The sequence below is a fragment of the Xiphias gladius genome, chromosome 3, assembly GCF_016859285.1.
Source record: "Xiphias gladius isolate SHS-SW01 ecotype Sanya breed wild chromosome 3, ASM1685928v1, whole genome shotgun sequence".
NCBI classification, from domain to species: Eukaryota; Metazoa; Chordata; class Actinopteri; order Istiophoriformes; family Xiphiidae; genus Xiphias; species Xiphias gladius.
Genome location: NC_053402.1, coordinates 9,548,057 through 9,566,760, shown reverse-complemented (window position 1 = coordinate 9,566,760; position 18,704 = coordinate 9,548,057). Strand labels below are relative to the sequence as shown.

Sequence of the window (18,704 nt, the reverse complement as noted above, 5' to 3'; positions counted from 1 at the left end):
TCTATTTTAAAGCCATAATGGTATCCAACTTGGTTTATGTACAGCAATGTTTCTGTATTCTGTTAACTGTTTAGTATTGAAAGTGTATAATTCTCTTTGAAGAATGAATGCAACATTTATGTTTTTCTGTCTCTATAATTCCATTTTATTGCAGAGAGACTCTCCTGATGACTCCATGAAGACAGGAGCAGGGATGGTGCAGGATAAGCGTATGGACATGGGCAGTATGGCAGACTTCAATGGAGTAATGGGGAAGAACCCTGGGTCTCGACACCATCTCCACAAGGAGTCTGCCATGGATCGCAGCCCTTACTATGACAAGGTAAGCAGGAATATCAACCCCTTCCCTTTGTATATACTATAGGTAGAGGTAACTGAAATACTCGATGAACGTGTGGTCAATTTTTTCTACCATTGTGGCGAATGTGAGGTATGTGGAAGACAGTCTCATGCTTGTAAGCTGCCGCAAACATCTGGCTGGGTAGTGCTCTCTCAGCCCTGTTGTGCCCCACAGTGGTTGTTGTAACACACTGCATTGGATGTGTGGACTACTGAAACGGATGTTTCATTTGATACTTGCTGTTTACATGTTGTGGTATATCATCATTACAAATTATTAATTAGGCTGTGTAATTTATCAGCCCAAAAAAAAAAGAATGAAATTTGCACATGCTTCATTATAATAACAATTGGTAATTTTCCAAGTAATTTGTAATTACGCAGTAATGATTCGTTCCCTTTCATTGTCCTTTACAAAGCTGCAGTTTGTTGGTTTGGCTTTGCTGCTTTTCTTTCTGCACTAGTAGCTGCATGTTTGTTACCTTTGTTTCTATTGGGCTGTAGTTTTCAGGTCGAATTGTCGATCGGTTGGTCGATATTCTCTCATCCGACCAAATTTTCATTGGTCGGACAATCGCTGGTATTACTTTCATAAGGAGAAAAGAGCTAAATCAATAGCTCTCCAGGATTAATCCATTATTTACTGCAGCGGTGGGAGGGACAGACTACCTGTGAAAGCGAGAAGGGGTTGTGAAAGTGTGGGTGTTTTTCACAACCTCTGCCCATTTTCAAGACTTTGGACTCGCCCAACAAACTGGACTGCTAGGTTTAACTTAACGTTTATGAATGTTTACTTGGAAGTGGTTCCAAACTAATTGACACCATGTCAAACACGTTGTCTGTGTGGCTGCATTTTGTTAAAATTGAGCGTAAAGTGTAAAGCAACAATTTGCATATCACAGCTCAACAACCAACATGGCATATCATCTAAAAATGGTAGGATGACTTTTATTTGGTAGGATGATCCATCAAAGTTGGTGTTAAACGCTTGAGGTCTTGTATATTCCTCAGTAGTTCTTGTTCTGGGATTACCAATCAATAGAGTTCTGTTTTCAGAAATCATATGAAAATGGGCAGGTGCACACTGGTCGGCTCTGAGTCTTCGGTTATTTCAGTATAAAATAATGAAGTTAAAATGATTTAATATGCTGCAAATACTAGCTTTTAATGTTTGTTTATAAATCAATAAGGCTACCAGGAAGAGTGCACTGTGGCGATTTAGTTCATCTAGAGATAATGTGCAGGACCCCCCCCCCCAAAAAAAAAAAAAAACACCACCATCTTCTGGTGCCACGTACAATTTCTAATGCACTCCCTTCCTCTCTGTTGCTTAATTCTCTCCTACTTATCACATCTAACTACTTTTACTCTCCCCCGCTTTCCTACACTCTCAGGAGATGTCTCTCCTGTTCTTTCCTCTGTCCTCACATTTCTTACTATTTCTTCCACCTCCTCCATCTATTCTCCTGCAAAATTAACTCTTTTCCTTCTTTTGTCCTTCCTTCTCTGCACTTCTCTGGCTGCTGATGTGCTTCCTGTCCTTTTGTGCTTGCCGTCCATCTGCTGTGCACCTGGCCTTGCTTCTGCAGCTGTCTATTTGCCCCTCTGCTTATGATAGCCCAGCTTCTGATGAGCTCTCCTCCAATCAAAGCATGAGCTTTTCCCCTTCCAATTCTGCTCAGCCTATCCCCTGTCTCGACTCTGGGCCATCTCCAGCCCACTCTAGTTCTGGGCCTGCTCGGCAGGTGAGTGTGGAAGGGTGAAGAGGGTGTTGTCTTGAGCTGGATACTGAGTCTACAGTCTGCCAGATACTATTTCTGATGATACTGAGACTATAACAATAAGAAACTATCACACAGTGTAAATACATAGAAATTAAATAAATCTTTTTTTTTTTTTTTTGCCTGCATATTACATATTATATTTATCCATTTCAAGCATAAAATCATCAATTTTTCTGTTTATTTCATTACATTATGAATTAAAAAAACAATTTTACCAAGTTGTTTGTTGCAAGTTGTTTGACCATTAAAACCGTGTTTTGTTTTGTTTTTTTTGTCTATTCCTTGCTCAGAATGTAAACTCTATGTTGAGTGGCAGCAGCGTAGCACAGGGCCGAGGCGGCCCCCAGTCCCAGGTCCCCCCTCAACCCAACCTTCGTAACCAAGTGCCTCCACCCATCCTGCCCTCTCAGGTAGCACACACACACAAAAACACACAACATACTTGCAGGAATTTTAATCTCAAATAAATGGATAAATCACATTATACATGACTCAACATAATATTGTCATGTAATGCAAAAGTAAGGACTGTTCAAAACTCTGGCTTAATTATTTATCTAGTGCTTATGGTTAGGTAAGAAGATGCAATCTAAAAAGCTCTGATAAACATCCTTTCGGGTTTAAAAGAAACTGAAGCTATAAATTTATGTAATTATTTAGATACTAATTTCACAATTTAAGTAATTTTCTTGATAACAATTTGTCACCTGCGAAAGTGGCTATAGGAGCTGAGGAACTACATTTCCACCTAACGTCAACAATCAAATTTGATTTGATTTGTATTAAACATGCATTTCAAAGAAAAACTCAAATGGCAGTAGACAAATTCAAACCAAAATATTGTTTGTGTTTAGGTCCCTCCATCCCTGTTGAAGTACCCAGGAGGTAACGGAGGTCTGAACCCTCTGTTTGGCCCTCAGCAGGTGGCTGTTCTCAACCAACTCTCCCAGCTCAACCAGCTGTCACAACTCAACCAGATCAACCAGTTACAGGTAGAGAGATGGAAACATGCACTCGAACCACACATACATGCAAGCATGGAGAAAAGGACATTTTCTGCCGTCAAAATATATCATTTAGATTTATAGTTATAGCTTTCACAACATCCATGTTTTGTTTTGTTTTTTTTTGTTTTTTTCCTGCAGCGTCTTCTTCTCCAGCAGCAGCAGCAGCAGAAGGCTCAGAGCCAGAGAGCTATGCCTGTGGGACGACAGACTGAACAGGTGTGTGTGTGTGTGTGTGTGTGTGTGTGTGTGTGTGTGTGTGTGTGTGTGTGTGTGTGTGTGTGTGTGTGTGTGTGTGTGTGTGTGTGTGTGTGTGTGTGTGTGTGTGTGTGTGTGTAAAAATCTCTCTGGGTCCTGCTATATTACATCCACAATTTAAGTTATGAAATGGTACAGTGTCTCTATGGTGTTGCCTCCTCTGTTGGCTTCTCAAACCTCCTTCCTCCTGTCCTTAGACACGTCCTATTGGTTCGTCTCCATCAATGATGCAGCCCCCACGTCATCTGGACCCGTCTTTGCTGAAGCAGGCCCCACCTCTCAAACCGTACCTGGATAACTACTTGTCCCACAATACCCCTGAAATGCAGAAGGATGCTGCCGCTCTCGGATCCTTCAGCAACTTCCCTTTAAGTATGTTAGCTACTAACAGTCATTTTTTAAAATTGAATCAGTGTATTCCCTCTAATTTGAATGACATTCAAATTTAGGTGTATATATTTTACTATAAAATGTACTTTATAATATATATTTAGATATGCAAATTACAGTTCCGTTTTGTCAGATTTCATCATATATTTAAATTCAGATTGACTGATATTCTTTTGTTTCCTCCTCTTCATCAGGCTTGAACTCTAACCTGAATGTATCCCTGGACATGGGTGTTGGTGGTGGTAGCAGTGGTGGCGGAGCTGTGAGCTACAAAGAGCCGCCCCAGTCCAGACTGAAGAAACTTTGGGCTACTGACCCTCTGGAGCAGAACAGCAAACCTGGTACAGAAAGACCTGTTTACGTTTGTATTATGACATGCTCAAGCATCAAACTGGCCTGTGGATTTTTGAAAGTGCCATCAGTTTTTTGTTCAGTCACCTTCTGTCTAGGAGACGTGATCATATATTTTGTAGGGGCCACAAAGATGCAGCAAGTTAGACAGAGTTTCTTGTACACTCACCCCCTGTAGTCTTTTATAGTTGGCTTTTCAAGTGTACAGCTTAGTCATTTGTTGGTCAAAGCATGGAACATATTTCAGTAGATTTAATGTTTCAGTTGTACACAAGCCATGCATTAATTTTGGAAAAAAAAATATTTTTCTGGTGTTGAATTTGTCTCATGGTTATAAATTTTTACTCAAAAGAAAGGTTTATGTATGTGAAAATGGCTGATACAAACTGATCTACAAACTGCTGTGGTAATTGAAACCTTGTTTTTCTGCCCTTACATGCTTAGAAAAAAATACTCATGACTAAAAATATTTTTTCTAAAAATTAGCACCGTGGTGTAAACTTAGCTTGTTGGATCCATATATACAGTAGTGTAACTGTGTGTGTGTGTGTGTGTGTGTGTGTGTGTGTGTGTGTGTGTGTGTGTGTGTGTGTGTGTGTGTGTGTGTGTGTGTGTGTGTGTGTGTGTGTGTGTGTGTGTCACAGGTGCTATGTCGTCTGGGCTGCGTCTGGAGGACTCTCCCTTCTATGACTTCCTGTCTCCTGGCCCATCTCCCCTGAGTCCTCCCGGCCAATCAATTGGCTCGGTGGGCGATGGCTGGCCTCCCCGTGCCAACTCCCCCCCACCCCATGGAAACACTGTCACCTGGCCCCCAGGTAGACCTGCTTTTCACAAACACAAAAACAAGAAAATTGTTTGCTTTGAAAATTGCTAATCGCTGTGTCTGTGTGTGTCTGCAGAGTTCCGGCCCGGGGAGCCTTGGAAAGGTTACCCAAACATTGACCCTGAGACTGACCCCTATGTGACCCCCGGCAGTGTCATCAATAACCTCTCCATCAACACCGTCCACGACACAGACCACCTCAGGGACAGGAACAACGGTAGGTCACACACCACACAGCCAAACATTAAAAAAAATAAGGATTGCATTTTGAAAGCTCGTTCAATTTTACATTTTGGACCAAGTTGTTAAACTTCTATGTCCTTTTTTCCTTTTTATTAGTGGTGAGCGATGCGTAAAACTATATTTGATTTTGAGCTGGCAACTGTCAGTTTTTTCGCAATTATCAATTATAAGGCAGTTAATCAACTAGAAGGGCACTCAGAGTGCAGACCTCCGCCAATGCCCGTGTCAAACAACATACACCGGACTTGAGAGAAAAAAATTCAAATTCATAGAAAATGATCCAGATGTGCCACAAAATTTAATGGGTTCTGCCATGCCCTGTGATTTTGCATTAAAGTACTTTTAATAAAATTGTATACATTTAATAACCAAGAAATTGGGTGCAGAAAAAATAAGCCATGCCTGTTCTTGTATTTCATGTATAATGCTGCTCAGATGTCATTATCAGGTTGTAGCTACAGGTGGTCAATAATATTCTGGCTACCGTTCAGAATTGTGGTTTTTCTGCCCTCTGAGACAACACATGCAGATTGCAGATCTCAGTTGACTTTTTGAGTTTTAGTTCTTAAATATCAAGTTTTTTTTATAGCTTTTGTAATTTAAATGTGGAAAACTAAACCTGAATTGATTTAATAAGAGATTTGCTTTTAACAGGATGCTATTGCTCCAGCTACAACATAAACATACTCACAGGTACTAACCCTTCTCTTTGTTATTCCCAGGGCCATCCTCATCACTGAACACCACGATGCCTTCTAACAGTGCCTGGTCATCCATTCGTGCCTCCAGCCACAGCGGTTCCCTCACCAGTACAGCACAAAGCACTTCAGGTATGTATTCCTGTTTGTAATTCAGCCTTAGACATTGTTTCCCCCTTCCACATCACTTAGGCCACAAATGTTTAAGAAAAACAGCTAGCAGATCTGTGAAAATTGACGAGAACAGTGTAAAAAGTTTTCACTTTGCTCTCCTCTCTCCTTGCAGCCAGACCCAGTGAGTCAAAGTGGTCTCCTGGCGGCGGTTCTGTGTCCAACTCCTCCCTAGCCCATGATCTGTGGAAGGTCCCCCTGCCTCCCAAGGCACTGTCTGTGGCAGCCCCCTCCAGACCACCACCTGGCCTCACCAGCCAGAAGCCCAGCCCTGCCTCCTCTGGCTGGGATGCCTCTGCCCTGAGGTTGGGGGGGTGGGGCTCCTCTGAGTCCAGATACACGCCTGGTGAGAGCTTGTGACACTTCTGAGTCACAAGAAAAATAATTTGCCAACGCACAATTAATTTTGTACATTAGCCGCATTATTTTGCCTTTATTTTTCTAATGCCATTTTGGACAACACCATAGGTAATTGATACTTCTTTACAAATCTTTACTACCAAACTGCCAGATTAATTTTGGTGGAAGTCAGACAAGAGGTGACAATACATCAAATTCTTAAAATGTGTTCTCAACTGCTCTCGCAGATTCTTCTTTACATCTGCAAGGAAAATAAAGATAATTAAATTCTTAATGATTGTAAGCAGACTTGTTTTCCAAGTCTGTTTGGATGATCCCTTGAATAAACCTGAAAAGCGATTTATGGTTTAACATAGTAGTTTTCGATACTACACCCTGCGACACCTTCCATTTTGATTTCTCATTGTTAGATGTCTGGTAGGTGCTGTAGAGATTACATTTGTACTACGTACTGTATCATTTCACTCATGTTTTATTGGCTAGACGACAACTCTGACCTGTACCCTTCCACTCGTTATACCTTTTTATACTTGTATTTGACCTAAAATGCACATTACTGTAGCTGATTATGATTTCATACTTTTTATGTATTGGCAGGTTCCAGTTGGGGTGACAGCAGCAGCTCAGGGAGAACCCAATGGCTTGTTCTGAAAAATCTCACACCCCAGGTACTCGTACTTGAATGTACCATTTACTCTTTTTTTTTTTTTTAATTTTTTTGTTATTGATATCTGATATTCCAAATGTTTATCTATTTTTAGGAAATTTAACACTTTTTTGTGATTTTTGTGCATGATTATTATCAGCAGATGTATAACACTGTCCCTGTTAATCCCGTGTGTGTGTGTGTGTGTGTGTGTGTGTGTGTGTGTGTGTGTGTGTGTGTGTGTGTGTGTGTGTGTGTGTGTGTGTGTGTGTGTGTGTGTGTGTGTGTGTGTGTGTGTTTTGGTCTATTTGTCTCCCAGATTGATGGCTCTACCCTGAGGACCCTGTGCATGCAGCACGGCCCTCTGATCACATTCCACCTCAACCTGCCGCACGGTAACGCCGTGGTATGCTACAGCTCCAAGGATGAGGCCGCCAAGGCCCAGAAGCGCCTGCACATGTAAGGACACCAGAGACACTCATACACATTACATACATGCTCTCTTTACCTTTCCATGATAGTACTGTGTGAAATTAGCTCTCCTGCATTTGAGTGAGGCTCATGACTAAACCCGAAACTAACATAAAGTAACCTAACCAAGTCTAAATAAGTTGGTTTCCACCGCTGAACATTTGATCATTTCTAAATTTAAAACATATTCTCGCTGCAAGGATAACCTATGTCCTTACTAGCCTTTCAACACACACACGCACGCACGCACGCACGCACACACACACACACACAAAACAATCAGGAAGTAGCATGTTGCAACCAGTATAACCACTGAAAAATGCTAATAATATTCCCAACATAAGGTCAGGGGTGGGAGAGATATATACTACAGTGTATATATATGTTGTCTGACTACCTGCATAACCTGATATCCATGAATAGCCGTGGCAATTGTGTGCATGTAAACATACTGATTGTGAATCACAGCCACAGAATGTTTTAGAGCAGCAGACAGACACACTCACACACTTTCACCTGGTGTCTCTCTGTAGGTGTGTTTTGGGGAACACTACTATTCTGGCTGAGTTTGCCAGCGAGGAGGAAATCAACCGTTTCTTTGCACAAGGGCAGTCACTGGCCACTCCCTCCTCCGGCTGGCAGGCCATCGGCTCCTCTCAGAGCAGAATGGATCAGTCTCACCCCTTTCCCAGCCGCGCTCCTGAACCTAACCAGTGGAACAGCAGCGATCTCCACAGCTCCTCCCTCTGGGGCGGGCCCAACTATTCCAGTAGCCTGTGGGGGAGCCCCAGTGGCACCGAGGCGGGGAGGATCAGCAGCCCCTCTCCAATCAGCTCCTTCCTCCCAGTGGATCACCTAACAGGGGGAGGGGACTCCATGTGAACCACCTGCCAATCAAACAGGCTGGGGGAAGGTTCAGTAGAGAATTATCAATAATCAGCAGAAGAAAATGAAAAAAAAATGTAGTTATAAATGCAACGGCACTAGTTGGACTTTCTCACTTACAAGATATTCAACAAAACGGGGTCTCCCCTGTGGATAACAAGTTACGTTTCTCTCTGCACATATGTCCACTTTGTTTTAGCCCAAAAACATATCAGTCGGAATACTTGAATCATGCAGGCCAATTCTATAATGTGAACGGATGAATATTTGCTTCCAGGTAGTGCTCTTTCAGACCGAAAAAAGCTTCAATCGAGCTCATTATTATATATATATTTTTTGTTTCATTCATCATGTTTGTTTTGAATTCCAATTCCTTTTATTTTTAACATTTTGTTTTTCCTTTTTTTTTTTTTTTTTTTTTTTTTTTTTTGCATTTGTTTGCTGACAATGTTGGAGTATGAGCTTTTTTAACTTTGCACTGAATGTGGTTTTTTCTCAGTATATATAATCTGCAATATAGAGGGAGCAGCCAGTTTTTCCAGTGTAGCTGTTTACTCATTGAGGTCCTTACCGTATGTGTGTATGCGTGTGCACGCGCACGTGTGTGGAAGTACTTTGTGTGTATGATTGCGTGTGTGAATGAGTATGTGTGCGCTCCTCTCTGCCTTGGCACGCCTACCTTACTGCGTTGTCGTGGAGTTCAAGATCAACAGATAGTTAAAGAAGAATAAAAGCTGACTTAGGAGGATTATCTGGTGATAGTTAAAGTGACATTAAAAAGTATTGCACCAATTTTGTTTTAAAACTAAAGAACGTTGAGCTCTGCAGTGCAAAGGACTGTAGCCGCAGCTGGGACTAGCAAGCCCCGCCCACCCTAATATAGGGGCGGGGGCTATCTAGCAAGCCCTCCCACTAGCCCCCTAATGGGCAGGGGGGGAACAGCACTTTCAGAATAGGCTTTCAATGTTTTGGAGGTGCCACACTGCAACCTCTTGTTTACAAGACTTCGGAGGCGGAACGTGTGTTCATTCTTCATTTTAAAGAGAAGATGGAATAAAATAATAAAATACACAAAAAAAATTCAAAATTATTTAAAAAAAAAAACTTTAAAAAATTTATAAAACAAAGAGAAAAACAACAAAAAATTTAAACTCTTACTGAGGATGAAGATGATGCTTTGTAACTCTGGGAATTCGGATCAGTGTTTTTGGCCATGGCGTTGGTTATTTGAACTATTCCTCTTTGTCTGCTAAATAACCAGCAATGGTTCTCAGGAAATCAAGCCAGTTTTCCCCCCCTTGTAGTTGAATTAAAAAAAAAACTACTACTCCTTGTAGGAAAGGAAAATCCAACTTCTAGCACTGAAAACAATGTATAGGTCTGTAATTTTTTTTTTCTCTGCCAAATAACTGCTTTAAGCTGGAGAAGCTCAACACACTGCTTTCGATATGCTGTCTTTGGGGGGGGGGGCTAATGGGTGGGGGGGGGGTGGAGGACGGGCTGTAGAAAACCCAACGCTCCCTCTCTCCTCCTCTTCCTCCACTCCTCCACTTCACTGATGTAAAAAATCAAAAGTGGGGAGTGTTTATTGTGCGAGTGTGTGACTGTCAGTGGAAAATGTTGTCTTGTCGGACTTAAAAACCAAGAGAAAGGCGAATCTGTATCTATGCATACTGTAGCCTCTCACATGGCCTACTGAGAGGCGTTTTTTTTTTTTTTTTTTTTTTTTTTTTTTTTTTGCCCGTGTCTCAAAAATGTTTTAAATGTTTCATTAAGTACAACAAAATGCGAAATATTACTTGCTTTATTATTTTTTTTTTTTTAATTGCTCTCATTGCCACAAATGGTGTTTTGAAAAAAGGAAAGAAGAAAAACTTTAAAAATCTTGTTTTGGTTGAAGATAATATTTTAACAGTGCAAAAGTCGTCCACATTTCATTGCCTTGATCCTAATTGTGTCCGAAGATGCAACAGCAAGTCAAGTGGCTTCTACCTGTTTACAAATAGAATATGATTGTATTGTTGTTCAGTTTTTGTTTTTTTGTTTTGTTTTTGTTTTTTGTTTGTTTGTTTCCTGGGGGGATGGGGGGGTACGCATCTGAAGTTCCTGACCTGATGAATCGTGTGAGTGTGTGTGTGTGTGTCTGTGTGTGTGTGTGTGTGTGTGTGTGTGTGTTAGGATGCTCTGTATTGGCAGATGTGAGTTCTACCGCTGGAGGGAAAGGGGTTGGGTTGAGGGAGGGAGTCGTGGTTGTGTGTGCGAACAGCGTGAATGTAAATCCACCAGTGGTGTTTGTCAACAAAAATACACGTGAGAATAATAGAATTACCTATCTACCAGTGATTGTTGAGTTACTAGGATGCACAATTTTTCGGGGAAAAACAAAAGCTTCAGAGAGTGCGTGAACGAGAAGTCAGCATTAGCGAAGCCATGGACCTTAATTTCTTTTCTTCATTGTATAATTATTCTGTGTCAAGCCTGTTATGTATGTGTGTGTGTGTGTGTGTGTGTGTGTGTGTGTGTGTGTGTGTGTGTTTGTTTTCCCCCTCCAAAATTGCTTTTTATTTCAGAAGTACTAGAAATGTTGGCTTTAGTTGTGTTTTTAAGTTTAGCTGTGAATATTTAACAACTTCAAAGCATATGTAGTGACACAGAACCTTGAGTATTAGCCAGACTTGACAGTGGTGTGTGCCAGTATTGAACTGCTCTCTACCAAATAATTCAATCATACAGAAGATTAGTTTACTTAATTCCAGATCTTTTTGCTTAAACTATGTATCTCTTATTTGTATATGTTTTTGTCTTGTTTAAAAAACGTTATCAAGTGGAACATCTGAACATGTTTGTCATGTGTTTTTGAGGTAACTTAATTTGACAAATTTGAACTGAGGAGACTTGGATTTTGCACTTGGGTGGACTGGAGGAAAGGCCGGTTAGACAGACAATGGCGGTGTAGTTTGGATTTTCAGGTCTGTCTGAGGGAGAAGGTGCATCTGTGAAAGTATTGTGACAGGGTAGGGAGTGTGTGTGCGTGTGTCTAAATGTTCTCAAACTGAAGTGGAAGTTTGTGTGTTTGCCTGTGTGTGTCTGTGCGCTGTGATTATAGAAGATGGTGCTTTGTTTGTCCCAGTGAGGGAGCAAGAGACGAGGGAGTGGGGTGTTGTCCCCCTCTCCAGGTTTACCTCTCCCTGTTCACTGGGCCGGCCGGTCAGAGCGGTGACTTCGCCACGCCGCCTGAACTGAGCCAGAATGTAGCTGAAAACGGTTTAAAAAGTCTAAACAGCCTGAGCCTCGATCTGCCTTCTTTGGCACTGGATCAGCCTCAAACATGGAACCACGATGCAGAAAAATGAAAAAAGCAACCACTCCTCATTGGGTTTGAATAAGTATTCAGCTACTGTTCGGACCATGCGTGGTTGTCATGGTGATCGACGGTGGCTGTTGCTGTGGAGATGCTTGCATCTTGAGGCTGAGTGAAACGGGGCGAGTTATCTTGTTGGCCCGTAGTGACTCAGGCAAGGGGATGTGACTTGTGATTGGCTGGTTCTTCCTGGCTTTTCAGGGACATAGGGTTGCAATGGCCTCTTTGCTGGCTTATCCAGGATCAGGTCTCCCTCTCCAACTCCTAAGCTTAACTACAGGAGAGGAAACGCAAAACTGACAGGAGGCCTGGGGCAAGTGAACTCTAAATAGTCTATATTCCCTTTCCACTCTTGTTGAAATTATTTTACACTTCGTTCATTCTGATTTTGGTAGTGCTTCTCTCCTAGCGCTGATCTGGGAGAAGTTTTGTCCCTCCTCAGTATCCTTACCTTAACCATTAGTGGGACAAAAACTGACCCCTGATCAGCAGCTCAGGAGGCAGCGTTGCTCTGCTGTTAGAGAAGGGACAAGCAGTGTCTGTAAAACGCCTCTCATTGATGTTGATGTTACTGTTTTGATTTCCAGCTTAATCTTGCTGTTTCTGTCTCGTCCAATTTACTGTTAGACTCTCTGTGTGTGTGTGTGTGTGTGTGTGTGTGTGTGTGTGTGTGTGTGTGTGTGTGTGTGTGTGTGGGAAGAGTAAAAACCCAGTCTCATACAGAAACCATGTGTGAGTATGTTCGAATACAGTATCATGCCAAATTGAGGAGGGAGGGTGAGAGGGAAGGAAAGGGATTGATAATTTTTTTTTTTTTTTTTTTTTTTTTTCCGGTTGTTGTGTATCTGTGTGTATGTGTATTTAAAAAAAAGCTGGACAATGTTAAATGCTTGAAGAAAAAATGTCATTTGCAAAAGGATGATGTGAGGAAAACCTTTTCAGTAAGTGAAAACCACCATGAGCAATGTACAATCCCCAGGGCTGCCAAGCAGCTTCCCAACAGGGCCAGATGAGGGGAGGAAAGAAAGAAAGAAGGAAGGAAGGAAAGAGGAGGGAAGCTGGCTGGTGATACTCTACTACTTTTTAATATTTAAGAAAAATAATGTGACTTTGTTTTTCTCTTGACTTAACTATCCTGTGAGCAAATGCTATATTAAATCATAACACACACCCAATGGCTCCTACTGTCGATCAAAAGCGCTATAAGGCTATTTTTTTGACACAAAAAAAAAGAAAAACACAAAAACTGTGAGAATCTGCTGTCTTTTTTTTTTTGTCATTTTACATTTAGTATGAATACACACAAACAAACCCTGAAAAGCTTTAGTCTAACCAGCACAAAGATGTGGGTGGGCGGGTGGGATATCTGGGTGGGGGGTGGGTACAGTTCAGAGGGGAGGGAGTGGGTGTCGCTCAGAGACTATGCAGTGGAGTGTAGAACCCAGGCTTCCATGTCCACCTTGGGTTTTTTGCTTTCTTTAAATAAAAACAAGAAAATCCCAAAAAACTTAAAAAAAAAAAAAAAAAAAAAAAGAAAAAAAAACACAGCTGAGATGGGATTCCCAATAATATTCCTCAAACATGTTGTGCCATCGTTGAATCGTACTACTAGTACTACTACTAATAATAATACGAACTGAAAAAACCTTTATTACCTAGCAACCGTCGGGCCAGTTGTAGCAGGAGAGGAGGACAGGTTAAGATTTGCAAAGTCCATTTCTTTATTTTCACAGCTCATTGTCTCCTCGAAAAGCCGAGGGGAGTGAGGCCAGTGAAATTGCAAATTTTACACAACTACAATGTTTTTTATAGAGATTCTATCAATCCACAGTGTGTAGTTGGATCACCTGTAAACCTATTATGCACATTGCTTTGGGAGACTGTTGAAACTATTATTTATATATATATATATATATAATATATATAATATATATATATATATATATAATATATATAGAATATAGAATATTAACGTAGTGTCTATAATCAACGAGAGGAAGTCTTCCTCTCTTACAAACAAAAAAGGAAGTACCTTTTTATTTTCAAAAGTCTTCCTTGGGTCATCAAAGGATTTTATCTTAAACTTCGGGGGAAACTGCACTTTTTGAAGGACAATCTTTATTTGTATGGGTATAAAAATTGACAAAAACGAAGTCGCCTGATATAACAAGGTATAGAAAACCAACTCCAGTGTGCTCTAATAATGAATGTCTCCTCTGATGCTGTCTGTCTGTTTGGTTTCATTTAATCTTTATTCTCCTTCCTTTGTTGCTTGGTTTGTTCTGTATTTTTTTTCTCCCTATTTTTCTGGATTTTAGTGCTCTTAAGAGAATCTGTGCTAAGGTGTAGAGTAGTAGGTAGTAGGTCTTCTGTTGGCTGTACTCGTATACTGATTACTGTTTGTAACCCTCTGGCTCCTGCAGCCAGCATACAAAGCTGTATAACTTGGGTACAACCCTCAATAAAAGACTAACAATGACTCAGTGGTCACGTCCTGGAGTCTATTTCTCCTCATCTGGTTGTTGGTAACTCTTTAAGAGGGAGTCAAATCTGTAAAAGTTTTGAACCATTTAAATCATTTGTTCACTAGAATAAAGGCAACGTAATGTTTCCTCATTTTCTCCTCTGCCGTCTGTCACATGTGCTCAGGGTGAACCTGCTCTCATCTGTGAAAAGCACAGGGCGCCAGTGGCGGACCTGCCAATTCTGGTGTTCTATAGCAAATGCCAATCCAGCCGGGCAGTGAGCACAGGGCCCACTAGAGGACGTCGGGCCCTCAGCCCACCCTCATGAAGTCTGTTTCTGATTGTTTGGTCAGAGATATTCACACCAGTGGCCTGCTGGAGGTCATTTTGTAGGGCTCTGGCAGTGCTCTGGCAGTGCTCATCCTGTTCCTCCTTGCACAAAGGAGCAAATATGATACTGGGTTAAGGACCTTCAACGGCCCTGTCCAGCTCTCCTAGGGTAACCGCCTGTCTCCTGGATTCTCCTCCATGCTCTTGAGACTGTGCTGGGAGACAAAGCAAACCTTCTGGCAATGGCACGGCTTGATGTGCCATCCTGGAGTTGGACTGCCTGTGCAACCTCTGTGTGGTCCAGGTATCGCCTCCTTCTACCAGTAGTGACACTGACCCCTTGCCAAATGAAAAACTAGTGAAAAACAGTCAGGAAAAAAAAACAGGAACAGTTCTCCACCTGGAAAACCGTTCCTGTTTTGGGGGTCGTGTCATTGTTGCCCCTCTAGTGCCCCTGTTGTTAATGTCATTAACACCAAAGCAGCTGAAACTGATTAACAACCCCCTCTGCTACTTAACTGAGCAGAACAATATCCCAGAAGTTTAATCGACTTGATGCAATACTCTGGTTCCTTTAATGTTTCTGAGCAGTGCAGTTTAGTTCAGATTACAAGAATTCACCAAGACAGATTCAAACAAAATGGTTAAAAAAAGTCAAACTGATGTTTTTTAATTCTATGAATGTGGCTTTTTGACATTAGATTGTCACCTGACAGTTAAATAATACAGTGTGTTAAATTTCAAATATCACAGTTGTGACACACAAAGCTATACAGCATGTGTCTTTATTGATCCATTACATACAAATTATACACTGGAACCACAGGGTGGAGCTGAAGTGTGGTGAAAAAAAAATAAAATAAAACTGATGTAACCTTGTTTAACATTTTATTTCATCTCCAAGCTCCCAAAGCACATCTTCATTTAAATACAGTTTAACACAAGACGCGGCAGCTGAAGCCAACAATGCCGTAATAGACAGAAGAGCTGACAGGGGAGGAAGTGGAAAATGTTCTGGCGCCCATCTGCTTCACATGTACTTCCTGTGAGAGTTATGCTGAGGTCAACCTCTCTGTAAGAGAGAAAAATGTATACTAAGAAATTATTGCGCAGGAACAAATGACAGACCATCAGAGAGAATGCGTGTGATGTGACGGAAAAAAAAAATAAACAGGGCTGAAAGAGTGACTTGCCTCTGTAGTGAGCTATTGAACAGATTATTCATAAACGTCCTTCTTGTCTGCAATGTACTGTACGATCTCCTCAGGAGTCATCAACTTCTCTGCTTCTGCATCTGGGATCTCAAAACCTGATGAAGACACACGCTGAATGAAAGATCCTGTAAACACTGCCTCCGACATTTATTGTTAAAAGACTTGAATGCACCAGAAAGACCGTCAACATCAGCTGCTGGCTGCTGGTATGCACAGAAGCTCTGCGTCTGCATGAAAACTATGTAATCTAATAGTATAGTATAGTATATAATGAGTATTTCTACGTATGCTTGGAATATAAATTGACAATATTTTTCATAAAACTATTAATTTACCAACTGACACTGAAGTTGTTTTGCACTGCTGTAGTCAGCATGTTGTTAAATGAAAACCATGTGTGTGTGATCAGAAAACTAAAGTGCACACACAGAAGAGAAGCCCCCTTCACGCAGTTGTAGCTAAAGAAAGACTGTCCTGATGAGTCCCTCAGTTAAATTTGGGCTGACAAAAACATGCAGTAATAAATAAATAAATAAATAAATAAACAAATAAACAAACAAAACTTTCATGTTTGTGCCAGAATCTGTATTTCCGAATGAGAAAGTCGGTCAGTGACATGGTATGGCGTGACCCTCAATTTGTTATTTTTTCGCCCAGCAATCCTGACGGACCAGCTGCTACACAAGCAGGTTGGCATGCCGTCAATACACTCACCAAACTCATCCTCCATGGCCATGATGATCTCCACCTGGTCCAAGCTGTCCAGACCCAAGTCTTTCATGAAGTGGGAGGATGTCTGCAGCTGTGAAGCAGAAATGGAACACCGTCATTACAAAGGTCTTCTTTCGTAATCTCAAATACTGAGCAGCTTTGACTTTATCAGCCTATCACGTGCTGTTAATCACTGTTTAGGCAGGTCCAGGAGAAAAAAAATTGAGTGATTTGGACACTTGTTTTTTCGGGTCACCTCCAGTTTAAAGTATAATTGTAAATAAATCCATTATTGGAAATAATTCAAAGAATTAAACGGATTTCCTTCACTTTTGGAAACAAAAACACTACCACATGTAAGCTGTTGAGTCACAGAGAAGACTCATCCATCTTTCACACTTCCACCTTAACCATTCATTCCTTCTATGAGCTAAAAGTCAACAGTTTGGGGCTAATCAGCGTTCACGCTCACCTTCTCGGGGTTGATCTTGTCGTAGAGCTTGAGCACATACATGACGCGGTCTTTGATGGTCTCTAGGGTGAGGGGGGGCAGGTCTCCGTACTGTCGACACGGGACGCTCACCGAGGAGACCTGAGGAGGAGGGAGCAGAAGAGCGTGTCAGGGACACTGGTGAAGACGGTGGGAAGAGGCACAGAAGGCAAAGAGGTTGTGATCATTCAGCCCACAAATTAGCCTGAAGATGTTTGCGCGCACTTCCCGACTGTAGGTCAAACTGTTGCAAGCACAAACTGTAAACGGGCTTCGCCACAAGAGTGTGTGTTACACACATTTCTAATCATGCAGGAGAGTTGGGAGGAGACGTCAAGCACACGGGATGGACAAATAATCAGTGTAGCAACAGATGGAAAAATGCCACTTTGCAATAAATTGCAACACTTGGACACCCACTATTGTTTATAATAGATATACATTTTAAGGATTTTGCAAAGCAATTTGCTTTTATTTAGTTTTTTTTAATAGTATTGTATTCGTGTCTTTATTGTGTGCATAGTCTCAACCAGGTTAGACTACTGTAACGCTCTTTTGCAGGGCTGCACAGACAGAAATTGGAATGCTCCAGCTCACTACATTTTCATAACTCCCAGTGCAATGCAGAACCAACTCTTTGCATTTTACTAATGCTGTTTAAAGACAAAACCACTGAGATAAACAGCTGGCGCCTCTCTGTATTGTAGCTAATATAAGATCACAACTGTGTCCAAATCAAAGCAAACTGAAAACGCTGCTTTTTTTCTCAGGTTTTTAAGATATGGTGCGCGTTTGTGTCTGTAGGGTGGATATGGAGTTTATGACTCTCGTTGGGTGAGTGGTTGTTTTTCTGCTGTTGTTATGGTTCATTTCTGACGAAATGTGTCGCATGACTTCTAAAAATTCGATTCTTAAAAAAAAATCCTCTGTGTTATCATGCTTCCCACACCCAACAACCATATTTAAACTAACATCATGCACGATAGAATAACACCTCTGCATGATGCTTAGATATTTTATAATTTAAGCATCACGCTTAGCTGACAGAATATCATTAGCTATTGCTTAGCAAGAGTCAAGTGTGTTTGAAGGCGCTTAGGTTAAGCTTGGGCATCCAAATGGCTGTAGACTGTAGGTGACGGGGGAGAAATAACCCAAACGTGTGTCAATGGACTCACCAACTTTGCTAACTAGCTAGCTAGCCCACAAGCAAAACATGGCTGTTGTGTAAGCAAAAAGACGAGATGTGGGATTTCGGAGAGGATTTACCATTGGCAAATTTTCACTGGTGTTATTTAAAAACGGCCTGCATGCCACCATGAGCTTTAGCAGGCAAGTGTAGGCTGACAGTTTTGAAAGGCGTCGGTAGGTCACAGAAGCGAACGCTAGGCCGCGACGGTTCAATGTTACCGGGGACTCACCCGGCTCTGCCCGAGCCACCGCGTCCTCTGGCTGTCTGCGGCGAAGGAAAGAGGTCGGTGAATGGCTACTGCCGGTGCGGCAGCGGCTCTGACAGCCAAGTTGCCGGAGCACAGCCTCAGCGAGGGCCGGGCGAGCGAGCGGACACACTGCTGCAGGACACGGGCCGCCATGACGGAGAAAAGTGACTGGTTACTCCCAGCGTGCAAGGCGAAGAAGAAACGGGGTCAAGGGCTCCGCGGTACGCATGCGCATGCGCATAACACAAGCTCTGTCTTTATTCTGGATATT

General features: G+C 41.8%; 2 protein-coding genes across 3 annotated transcripts in view; one reads left to right on the top strand and one right to left on the bottom strand.

The window, feature by feature from the left end:
* Positions 1 to 8,786, top strand: part of LOC120788043 (trinucleotide repeat-containing gene 6A protein-like) — a 37,996-nt gene extending 29,210 nt beyond the window's left edge. Inside the window, exons 10-23 of one of the 2 annotated variants that reach the window (XM_040123514.1) lie at positions 155 to 322; positions 1,929 to 2,084; positions 2,414 to 2,533; positions 2,978 to 3,115; positions 3,269 to 3,346; positions 3,583 to 3,757; positions 3,970 to 4,116; positions 4,771 to 4,941; positions 5,026 to 5,166; positions 5,915 to 6,022; positions 6,177 to 6,407; positions 7,019 to 7,089; positions 7,387 to 7,526; positions 8,072 to 8,786. In XM_040123514.1, coding sequence (XP_039979448.1) covers positions 155 to 322; positions 1,929 to 2,084; positions 2,414 to 2,533; positions 2,978 to 3,115; positions 3,269 to 3,346; positions 3,583 to 3,757; positions 3,970 to 4,116; positions 4,771 to 4,941; positions 5,026 to 5,166; positions 5,915 to 6,022; positions 6,177 to 6,407; positions 7,019 to 7,089; positions 7,387 to 7,526; positions 8,072 to 8,420 — 2,193 coding nt within the window. In that variant the 3' untranslated portion in view covers positions 8,421 to 8,786. The remainder of the gene's footprint in view (positions 1 to 154; positions 323 to 1,928; positions 2,085 to 2,413; positions 2,534 to 2,977; positions 3,116 to 3,268; positions 3,347 to 3,582; positions 3,758 to 3,969; positions 4,117 to 4,770; positions 4,942 to 5,025; positions 5,167 to 5,914; positions 6,023 to 6,176; positions 6,408 to 7,018; positions 7,090 to 7,386; positions 7,527 to 8,071) is intronic. The other variant, XM_040123513.1, reaches the window with a different exon arrangement.
* A 6,562-nt stretch (positions 8,787 to 15,348) lies between these two features.
* ndufab1b (NADH:ubiquinone oxidoreductase subunit AB1b) lies at positions 15,349 to 18,636 on the bottom strand. Its single transcript, XM_040155663.1, has 5 exons — positions 18,416 to 18,636; positions 16,977 to 17,096; positions 16,508 to 16,595; positions 15,773 to 15,888; positions 15,349 to 15,651 (listed from the first exon to the last, which is right to left on the bottom strand). Exons 1-4 carry the CDS (start codon positions 18,584 to 18,586, stop codon positions 15,797 to 15,799), a joined length of 471 nt encoding a protein of 156 aa, XP_040011597.1. The 5' UTR covers positions 18,587 to 18,636; the 3' UTR covers positions 15,349 to 15,651; positions 15,773 to 15,796.
* Between the last annotated feature and the right edge of the window lie 68 nt (positions 18,637 to 18,704).